Source organism: Borostomias antarcticus (assembly GCF_949987555.1).
Source record: "Borostomias antarcticus genome assembly, chromosome: 29".
NCBI lineage: Eukaryota > Metazoa > Chordata > Actinopteri > Stomiiformes > Stomiidae > Borostomias > Borostomias antarcticus.
Genome location: NC_140262.1, coordinates 867,681 through 879,073, shown reverse-complemented (window position 1 = coordinate 879,073; position 11,393 = coordinate 867,681). Strand labels below are relative to the sequence as shown.

General features: G+C 49.6%; 1 protein-coding gene across 1 annotated transcript in view; it reads right to left on the bottom strand.

Moving 5' to 3' along the window:
- Nucleotides 1-268: 268 nt before the first annotated feature.
- Nucleotides 269-11,393, bottom strand: part of LOC311326817 (integrin beta-3-like) — a 25,589-nt gene continuing 14,464 nt past the window's right edge. The window contains exons 10-15 of the mRNA XM_084459790.1: nucleotides 10,254-10,698; nucleotides 6,519-6,741; nucleotides 5,684-5,784; nucleotides 5,068-5,187; nucleotides 2,359-2,525; nucleotides 269-1,262 (exon numbers count right to left, since the gene is read on the bottom strand). Coding sequence (XP_084315916.1) covers nucleotides 1,191-1,262; nucleotides 2,359-2,525; nucleotides 5,068-5,187; nucleotides 5,684-5,784; nucleotides 6,519-6,741; nucleotides 10,254-10,698 — 1,128 coding nt within the window. The 3' untranslated portion in view covers nucleotides 269-1,190. The remainder of the gene's footprint in view (nucleotides 1,263-2,358; nucleotides 2,526-5,067; nucleotides 5,188-5,683; nucleotides 5,785-6,518; nucleotides 6,742-10,253; nucleotides 10,699-11,393) is intronic.

Sequence of the window (11,393 nt, the reverse complement as noted above, 5' to 3'; positions counted from 1 at the left end):
ATTATATGCACAGTAGTAGGCTAGTAGTAGGCTAGTACTTCATTGATCCCCAGGGGGAAATTGCACAGTATTATATCTTTTTGGGAGGTTTATATATATATATATATATATATATATTAGCATAAAATAAGATGAAATACACAAATATCAAGAATCCATGTAGGATATTTTATTATTAATTCCCCTTGTAAAAAATGGACATGGGCATGAAACAAGTAATCTGCAAGATAAAAACATTTTTTCACAACATGACCCTGTGAACATTGGCATCGAATGATCAAAAGAGTTGGATATAAGCAACATCCCTGTTGAACAACACACTCTGCATGTCCTTCTGTTAATGGTGATGAAGTCTGCTAAACCTAGCATTTGACACACCCTAAGGGCCGGATATCCAGTTACAGGTTGGTCATTAAAAAGTGATTGACAGCATAATTGACACATAGCCAGCTTGGGGCATCACTTGTTGTTGGACAGACGTGCAAAATACAGTATATATACATCAATCAAATGTGTTATGTGTCATATTAATTTCCATATTAACATTGGAATCAGTGTAGCCTAGTTGGCATTATTGAACTTTTAATTTAAATTGATTGTAAGGCACCAACTACACTTGATGAAAAAATGGAATGCCTTAAGCATGGTGTCTTTAACATGTCTGAGTAATGTTATCAACCATTTCAGACACCGCAAACTGCTTAACTGGATCTGTGAAACGTAAGTGAGAGGCTCCATTTGGAGTGAAGTGACAGCCTGCTTGGTCACAAGGATATTATAACACAACTGGTACAGGAAATTACAACTTTGTTGGTGAGGAAACAATGTCACGTGTGCCTCTCTAATCATGTTTTGCCTCTCTGATAAAGCATTTAACTTACTCTGGTCGAATCAAATGCAGTTCCAGTACATTTGTCTCTGTGTATGAAATGGACAGTTTTTCCTTAAAAATGATATATGGATGACATTGTGCTAGAACTTGATGGAACGTCATGTTGATACCTAATAAAAATATGTCTTTGGGATAATTTATACATATTTACAACCACAAAAAATAGTACATCTTATTCTTGTGACAGTAGAGCCCTGCACATGATATAGGAACATTCCAGAGAGAACCGGCAACAGTCCAATGGATGGATAGATCTGCCCAGCAACACCCAACTACAGCTTGCGATTGGTCAGAAGTATTAGTCCTTGTTTCCTCTGTATGTGATGTTTGTAAAGGTGGAGGTGGCTCCTTTGTACAGAGGGTTATGTCCCTGTTGAAAAGACAGAGGAAATAATCAGTCAAGAGTTTGTATGAAAGATTCAGCGAGTATCAGACATTATATTGGCATCTGTTCTGATGTACACACTCAACTATGGTTGAGTTTAAGATGTTTTCTTGATTTTAATTGTATGTATGATATAATACACTGTGTAGAACAGACATCTCGCTCATTTAGGACATGGAGGACTATTCTTCCAGTAAGAGTGCAAGCCTGTCCAAGTATTCTGCAGTAGTGAACCTTCCTCAACAACATCACTGAACTCGCGCTCCTGTGCCTGTAAGGTGATCTCCCTCAAGGCTGTCATAAACTGAGCACCTGAAATGGGATCATGGGAGTTTTGGCAGCCTACGGGTAGGATTAGGGTCTCCAGATGTGAACGAGGCTGCTCGGCGGTGTGTGTGGCTGCTCCACTGTATGTGTGTGTTTTAATTGTGTGTGTGTGTGTGTGTGTGTGTGAGCATGTATGTACAGTATGTGTTAGTGTGTTTGTGTGTGAGAGTGCTGGCCACGCCCCCTGCCAGTAAAGGCTAATTAGCGTTGCCTAATTTCAAACCCAACCCACCCCTGCGGAGCGGTGGCTGCCTTTTGTTCTGTTTGGGAGGAACAGCACGCTGAAAAGTAATAAAAAGCTGTGTGTGTGCGTGTGCGTGTATGTGTATGTGTATATGTGCGTGTGCGTGTGCGTGTGTGAGAGAGAGAGACATTTCCACCTTTTTCAAGAAACAACTTTCAATACAGGATGCTTTGCTACTACCTTGGACGGCAGTTTAATCTTAACCTGACATCCCAGTCACCACAATCTACTGCAACAGGACAGCATTTGCAGTTCAATGAAAATCCACGTCAAAGATCTGATCTACTGTATATTAATCTATTCATACTCGTACTATACACACCTCTACTGATCTGGAAACCAGCTGGGTCAACATTATAATCACACTCCATTGCAATGAAGCGAATATACACTTAAGTGAATTGAATGGATTTATATTCATAACTGGAACATATCTAAGAATAGATAAGTGACTCAATGTGGAATGGACCACAGACCCTTCACACGCACAGACAGACACCCCCATCTCACCGTGTCCCACTTGGCGCGGGCGCGCTCCTCCTCGAACTTGGCGAACTCGCGGCGGTCGTGGATGGTGACCAGCAGCTTCCAGATGAGCAGGGCGGCCAGGCCCAGGAACAAGATGGCCCCCGCCACGGACAGCAGCACCACCAGGATGTCCGGACCCTTGGGGCAGTCTGGGGGGGTGGGGAGGAGGAGAGGAGGAGGACAAGAATAAAAAGGGAGACTTGGGATGGCAAGTCGTTTTTTTGGAGGGGGTGGGAGTGGGGGTGGGGTTTTTGCAATTCCTATGCTAATCCCCGCCCCCTCTCTCCCTCACTGTCTATTCCATTGTGTGTCTGTCTGGGTTTCTACATACGTACAGCATGCTTCCTTGCGTGGTGTGAGTTTCCGTACGTATACATCTGTGTGTCTTGGCGCACATGGGCGTGATGTTGCGCAACATTCGGGGGACGCAGACAGGGGGGGGGCTTTTACTGCGCACATCAAAGCACTGCTCTCTACCTCCCCTCTCCATCACTCCTCTGGTTCTGCACCTCCCTCGCTCTATTTCCTGTTGCCCTGCCTTGCACCAGTGGCCGCTATACATTCCTATATTATCTACTCTATCCATCTCTGTGGATGACAAAGTGAGTTCATAATAGATTATAATAAAGAACATTGTGAGGTGTTTATCTACTGAATAAATGATCTCAAAACGATTTGAAGTGTGACCCTTACGTAAGATTCATTTCTCCGTTTGAGAGTATGATGGTGTTTATGAGTGAGATCCATTTAGGCAGATGGGGTGTAACTTGATTTGTGGACTGTGATAAGAGGTATATGTGTTTGTTTAGATATAGAGGGAGAACCTGCTCTCGGTTTATTCTGTCCTGAACTATGGGGGCTGACCTTCCAGGAACTCTGGGTTCTGCTGAACCTTGCAGGTTCTGGAACAGACTACGGATCAACAGAACCCGATATGAGCCAAAACAACTATTCACAGAAAGGGCATGATTCTGTGTTTTCCATCTCGTCTCTCTCTCTCTCACCCCCCCATCCTTCTCTCTCTCTCTCTCTCTCTCTCTCTCTCTCTCTCTCTCACCCCCCCATCCTTCTCTCTCTCTCTCTCTCTCACCTCCACCCTTCTCTCTCTCTCACCCCCCATCCTTCTCTCTCTCTCTCACTCCCCCATCATTCTCTCTCTCTCTCCCCCATCCTTCTCTCTCTCTCTCCCCCCATCCTTCTCTCTCTCTCTCTCTCTCCCTCAATCCTTCTCTCTCTCACCCCCCCATCCTTCTCTCTCTCTCCCTCAATCCTTCTCTCTCTCTCTCTCCCCTCATCCTTCTCTCCCTCTCTCACCCCCCATCCTTCTCTCTCTCTCTCTCCCCCCCATCCTTCTCTCTCTCTCCCTCAATCCTTCTCTCTCTCTCTCACCCCCAATCCTTCTCTCTCTCTCTCTCTCCCCCCATCCTTCTCTCTCTCTCACCCCCCATCCTTCTCTCTCTCTCACCCCCCCATCCTTCTCTCTCTCTCTCACCCCCCCATCCTTCTCTCTCTCTCTCACCCCCCCATCCTTCTCTCTCTCTCACCCCCCCATCCTTCTCTCTCTCTCTCTCTCTCACCCCCCCATCCTTCTCTCTCTCTCTCTCCCCCCCATCCTTCTCTCTCTCTCTCTCCCCCATCCTTCTCTCTCTCTCTCTCCCCCCCATCCTTCTCTCTCTCTCTCCCCCCCATCCTTCTCTCTCTCTCACCCCCCCATCCTTCTCTCTCTCTCTCCCCCCCATTCATCTCTCTCTCTCTCCACCCCCCATCCTTCTCTCTCTCTCACCCCCCCATCCTTCTCTCTCTCTCTCACCCCCCCATCCTTCTCTCTCTCTCTCACCCCCATCCTTCTCTCTCTCTCTCTCTCACCCCCCCATCCTTCTCTCTCTCTCTCTCCCCCCCATCCTTCTCTCTCTCTCTTTCTCTCACCCCCCCATCCTTCTCTCTCTCTCTCACCCCCCCACCCTTCTCTCTCTCTCACCCCCCCATCCTTCTCTCTCTCTCTCTCTCCCCCCATCCTTCTCTCTCTCTCTCTCTCACCCCCCCATCCTCCTCTCTCTCTCTCACCCCCCCATCCTTCTCTCCAAAACCCTTCCCGGAGGATTGTGTGGAGTCAGCGGGTTCTCCAGGAGCCGGGATGCTGTTTACGAGCTGCTTTTACAAGGTGGGGCGCTTTGTGTTCAAGGGATGCTGGGTGCACTTCCCTGCTACCTCGTCTAAATTACACACGTGGGTCCATTAAAAGCAGACAGGGACAGACTCTCTCTGCGGGCTCAAGCAGGGTTAATGGCTCCTTCATCGCCTGCACTCTTTCAACATGGCCGCTTAACAAGCACATGAAGGAGCTGCAGGAAGCGCCACAGTGGCGATTGGTTAAAGACGACACTGATTGGACACACTTGGGAAGCGGAGGTCATGTATTGGCGGTGGCATGTCGTAGCGTGTGATGATGCAACTGAAGTAATAAACGGGTTTGGGGTTCTCAGGTTCTCGTTCTGCGCGTTGCTCTGAGAACCATGCAATATGCCCACCTCCCCCATCAAATACTTTTGAGTATAGCCATGTAGTTGTTCATAAAATTGATGTAAGGAGCTATTATAAGACCCGTTAGCTAGTCTGAATTTGTGTCCTTTCAGTGTGTGTGTGCGTGTGTGTGTGTGCGTGTGTGTGTGTGTGTATGCACGTCTGACCCACCAGGCTCTTTCACCACAAACAGGATGGACTTGCCGCTGGCGTCCTCGTAGTACTGAAAGCGCTCCACACAGTCGTCCTCGTCCTTGTAGGTGCAGTTCACTGCGTTCTTGTCATGGAACTCTGGGTGGCGGGGAGACAGGCGTGGACGACCGTTCAAGTTCAGTTCAAGGCTTTTATTGTCTTGTGTATTTATAAAATACAATGAAATGCACTGTGCCCGGCACTCTCAGACATCAAGACATGACTTAAGACATAAGACAGTAAGACATTACAACAATATGACAGGAGACGTTTACAAAATAAGACATTAAGACACTATAGACACTACGAAATACGACAATAAGACATAGCATAGCAACCAGCTGATCAGAGGACTCCAGGGTCGATTTCAATTTGAATTCAGTTTCATGAAGTGAGTTAATCACGACCCAACCACAATGAGTATGAGTGAGGACAGCTGCAGTACGTACTGTACACCGACATTAGATATTACACAACTTACAGTTGTGTTGTGTGACGTCTCATGTCGTCTATTACTTAGATATAATAACAGTCTTCAAAGAGCCTTCAAAGTGGTAGTGATGTGAGAAGCTTGGACAGTGGTTGTGTTTCTCACCTATGACGTCCACTAGCACAATCTCGTCCCGGCAGATACGAGCGCAGCTGTTGTCGTCGAACAGCTTCCCTCTCTTGAAGTGCTTACACTCCACACACTCCCTGGAAAGAACACACACACACACACACACACACACACACACACACACACCACACAGCAGTCATCCTCCGATGCTCACACACATTATCAGCATATGAGCACATTATCTGGACATTTAAACAATGAATATACCGTAGGATGAACATAAATGGTAAATAGTAAATGGACTGCACTTTTCCACCTTAGCGGCACTCAAAGCGCTTTACAATGGCCTCTCATTCACCCATTCATACACCAATGGCGTAGCTGCCATGCAAGGTGCTAACCTGCTCGTTGGGAGCAATTTGGAGTTAGGTGTCTTGCTCAAGGACACTTCGACATGTGGACAGTCGGAGCTGGGATTCGAACCACTGACCCTTCGATCACTGAACGACCCGCTCTACCAACTGAGCTACAGACGCCCCACATAAGTGAATATCTTCTATTGAACTGTAGCTTAGAGCACTTTTTTAGTCGTGGCAGATGTACATGAAACCAGAGATAGACATTTAAAGAGACACCTTTAGTATCCCATTGTTTGTGTCTCCTGTATCTTATACAGGGTTTATGTGTGCGTATGTGTGTGTGTGTTTGTGTGTGTGTGTGTGTGCTTGTATTAACATCTGTGCCTCCTCAAGTTGCACAGAGAGTGCCTGAGGGTCTGCTTAGGACTGTGCATGCGAGCTGCCTACGTGAACCGATCTGAAAGTGCGTGTGTGCGTGCGTGTGTGCGTGTGCGTGTGCCACCCTCACTCACTTCTTCATGGTGCACGCGTCCGGGCAGGTGGGGCACTTGTCGCAGGTGGCTCCGTAGGCCCCCGGCTGGGTGCACTCACAGGCCCCGCACACACACTGGCCCCGCCCACTGCACAGCAGGCCCAGGCTGGACATGCACCTGTCCGTCAGGCTGGAGCAGTTGCAGTTCTCACCCTGCCAGTTGGGGGCGCACTGGCAGAAGTTGCAGTCACAGACGCCGTGACCTGGGAGGGAGGGAGGGAGGGAGGATGGGATGGAGGGAGGGAGGGAGGGATGGAGAGAGGGGAGGGAGGGAGGGAGGGATGGAGAGGAGGGGAGGGGAGGGGAGGGGAGGGGAGGGGAGGGGAGGGGAGGGGAGGGGAGGGAGGGAGGGATGGAGGGAGGGAGGGAGAGAGGGAGGGGAGGGATTGAGGGAGGGTTGATGTGGAGGAAGGGAAGAAGATGGGGGTTGGGTAGGAATGAGATTAAACGAGGAGGGAGGGAGGGAGAGAAGGAGGGAGTGGAGGAAGAGGTAGGGAGGGAGGGAGTGGACGAGGGAGGAGGGAGAGGAGGGAGGGAGGGAGGGCGGGCGGGCGGGATTGAACGTGGCGGAGATTGAATGGGGTGATGGAGGAGGGATAGAGAGAGGGTGGGGATTGGGGAGGAGAAAGGGACAGAGAGAGGGCGGGGATTGGGGAGGAGAGAGGGATAGAGAGAGGGATGGGGAGAGTAAGAAGGTTGGGGAAAAGAGGGGTGACGACAAGAAGAAGGGTAGAAAGGAAAAGTGATGGAGGATGAAAAAAAAGCGCTGATTCTGATCCCTGTTTACGTCTGGGTCTGACCGGCTCTGCTCCGCTCCGGCGACCGAGGGAGGGAGGTCATCGTTAGTCCCGCCCACAAACGCTCATCAACATCGGGTCAGCATGCTCCAGCGCCCTAGAACATCTCGTAAATCTTGTGCTACATAAGGAGAGCTGGGGGGGGCGGGGGGGGGGGCATTCCACACATATGTGATCACAGTCCACTGAGCGGTCACTCCCACATGCAATAAACTCTTTAAAAAAAAAGAAGATATATAAGCATTAATCTTGACTTAGTTTTCTAAAAACGGGAGTGTGTTGGTTGTGGAATTCTTGGAATTTGAACATAAAAATGAAGAAGTAAGCCATGTTTCTGTAATTGTGTGTGTGTGTGTATGTTTTCATGTTTGTTCTCGAACTAATTATATTGTTGTCTAAAGGAAATAAGTTATTGCTTGTCAGCAGTGTCTGGGTGCTGTGTTTGCATGTGTGTGAGTCTGTGTCCATGTGTGTTTGGGTGTGCATTTCAGTGTGCACTGTGTGTGTGTGTGTGTGTGTGTGTGTGTGTGTGTGTGTGTGTGTGTGTGTGTGTGTGTGTGTGTGTGTGTGTGTGAGTGTGTGTGTGTGTACTGTATGTACACAGAGCCAGTAAGAGGGTGTCAGTGTGTGTGTTTGGGTGTGCGTGTCAGGGTGCACTGTGTGTGTGTGTGTGTGTGTGTGTGTGTGTGTGTGTACTGTATGTACGCAGAGCCAGTGTGTTTGGGTGTGCGTGTCAGGGTGCACTGTGTGTGTGTGTGTGTGTGTGTGTGTGTGCTGTATGCATTGCCAGTAAGAGGGTGTCGGTTATGAATCAGCACTTGTGTGTATCACCACAAACCAGACCCAAAGATAAGCCATGACACAGGAAGACCATGACACAGGAAGACCATGACACAGGAACACCATGACACAGGAAGAGCATGACACAGGAAGACCATGACACAGGAAGACCATGACACAGGAAGACCATGACACAGGAAGACATGACACAGGAACACCATGACACAGGAAGACCATGAACCGTTGGCCAAGTAAAATGACATGACCACTGAGACTGAAACACTGAACATGTCATTAGACTATTCTATGGACTATTAGACTATTATATGGACTATTATCTATTCTATGGACTATTAGACTATTATATGGACTATTAGACTATTCTATGGACTATTAGACTATTCTATGGACTATTAGACTATTCTATGGACTATTAGACTATTCTATGGGTTCATGACTGCTACTCCCAGACACTGTTGTGAAAGAGCAATGTTCCCCGCTCCTTGTTGAATAGATTCAACAAGCAACGCATACATGCACACACATGCACGCACACACACACACACACACACACACACACACACACACACACACACACACACACACAGATTGCCGTCCCACTCCCTCAGGCCCCTTCTAGCGAACAGAGTTTATTTTTAGCTCTGTGACAGCATCGGCCAATGACACAACAGAAAGGTATTTCGGTGATAATCACTGGTCTTTAGGGAATAGAGCAAAACAAGGTTGTGTGTGGGAACTCGGGGGGGCTCAGAGTAATGCTGTGATGAGATGCTGTTAGTGATGGGTTGGACAGGGGAATTGTCCTGACCATATGACCAGACCAGGAATTACCCTGGACCCAACACTTTAGGCTTGAACTAGAGCCAGATACTGCTCTGCCCTGGCTGTGTGGTTGGGCCAAACTGGGCTTTCAAACTGGCGTGGGAGTGTGGGACACACGTCAAAGCTAGATTGGTTATATATTTGGTCATTATTTGTTTGCATGTTTATAAAGAGTGGATTAGAGCACTGTTACTGCAACACCAAGAGTCAAAAACAAAGGCATTAAAACATAAAAACAGCCAAGCATGAGTTTAAAACAGGTTAGAGAAAGACAGACACGCTCAATGGGAATGTGTTAGGTAGCGTTTCTGAACCGTCGTTGCTTTGCTACCTCAAGCATTACAGACATATTAAAGAAAGGATCCAAAAATAAAAGATGAACTAACCAAATGGAATTCCTACTCACTCCTCAGACTCATCTAGATTCTATTCTATTCTACTGCAGCTTGGAAAACGATCGGCCTGTCAGCACCTCCGGCTCAAACACAAACGCTCGGCCTGTCAGCACCTCCGGCTCAAACACAAACATACAAGTCCACCGTGTCTCAGTCCACACTACTCTAGCTCGCTGTGCTCACCCACATACACACACACACACACACATGCTCACACACACAAGCACACATGCTCACACACTCACACACACACACACGCAAGCTCACACAAGCACACGCCGCACACACACACCACACACATAAGCATGCACACACACACACACACACGCACACATGATCACACACACACACACACACACACACGCTCACACACACACACGCAAGCTCACACAAGCACACGCCACACACACACACACACCACACACATAAGCATGCACACACACACACACACACACACACACACACACACACACACACACACACGGGGGCATGTTTGTTGTGAATGGAGTCTGTGCCCTGGGCAGAGCAGGGAGAGGGACGCTGGGCGGGATTCTGGGTAATTCTTCCCATATGAGATCGCTGGTAAATCACTGAAGTGAAGACTGAGACTGCTCACATAGGGTGGAAGGTGTGTGTGTGTGTGTGTGTGTGCATGCGTGCGTGCGTGCGTGTGCGTGCGTGTGCGTGTGTGTACTAGGCTACTATGAAGCACTACAGAATGCAAATGTCACCGTTGAGACACACAACGTAATGGCATTCTCCAGAGAGATAACTCTGAGATAAGTAAAAGCGTTAAAAAAAAGTGTGTGAATGCGTGTATCCCAATATCTACATGTACAGGAAGTGTGACAGCGTATGGCGTCAGCCGAGGAGAGGATCAAAGGGAAGGGGCGCTCCTACCTGAACACAGCTCTCCCTTGTACCTCAGGCAGTTGAAGTCATCACACTCGCAGAGCTTCCCCCACACCTTCCCGAAGTCGCTGCTGTGACACACGCACTGGCCGCACACGCAGTCGCCGCGCCCGCTACACAGCGCCGCCTCGGGCCCCCCGGGGGCGGAGCCTCCGCTGCAGCGGTCCTGCTCCGTGGGGTTGTAGTCGCCCTCGGCGCACTCGCAGCGCGGCCCCAGGCGCCCGGGGTGGCACAGGCAGATGCCGCACTCGTAGGTGCCGTTGCCGTGGTTGCAGTCGGGGCTGTCGGGCACGGCGCGCGCCTGGCACTTGCACTCGCACTCGAAGGTGACGGTGACGGAGAGGGAGTCTTTGAAGCCCACGGGTTTGATGACGAAGGTTTTGCGCTTCTCCTTGGGGCAGCCGCGGGCGCGCGCCTCCACGCTGAAGGAGACCTGGCGGGGGGGGGGGTTAAAGGTTAGGGGTCAGAGGTGGTGGATTAGACAGGGCACTGGAGGGAAGCTGCTCTCAGACAAAGAAGTCTGCAGAAACGTGGACTTACGGTGAGGGGGCATGAAGGGCTCAAAATGTCTGCCAGAGAGCCCTCATTGGGTCAGTGGGTCAGCTCTACGCCCTCATTGGGTCAGTGGGTCAGCTCTACGCCCTCATTGTGTCAGTGGGTCAGCTCTACGCCCTCATTGGGTCAGTGGGTCAGCTCTACGCCCTCATTGGGTCAGTGGGTCAGATCTACGCCCTCATTGGGTCAGTGGGTCAGATCTACGCCCTCATTGGGTCAGTGGGTCAGCTCTACGCCCTCATTGGGTCAGTGGGTCAGATCTACGCCCTCATTGGGTCAGTGGGTCAGCTCTACGCCCTCATTGTGTCAGTGGGTCAGCTCTACGCCCTCATTGGGTCAGTGGGTCAGCTCTACGCCCTCATTGGGTCAGTGGGTCAGCTCTACGCCCTCAGTGGGTCAGTGGGTCAGCTCTACGCCCTCAGTGGGTCAGTGGGTCAGCTCTACGCCCTCATTGGGTCAGTGGGACAGCTCTCTCATGCAATTAGTGGGAATGCGCCTTAAAGTCTGTGAGTCCGTGAGGGTGGACAGACCTGGGGTCAGGTTAACCTGACCCAACAATTGGCGAATGAGTGA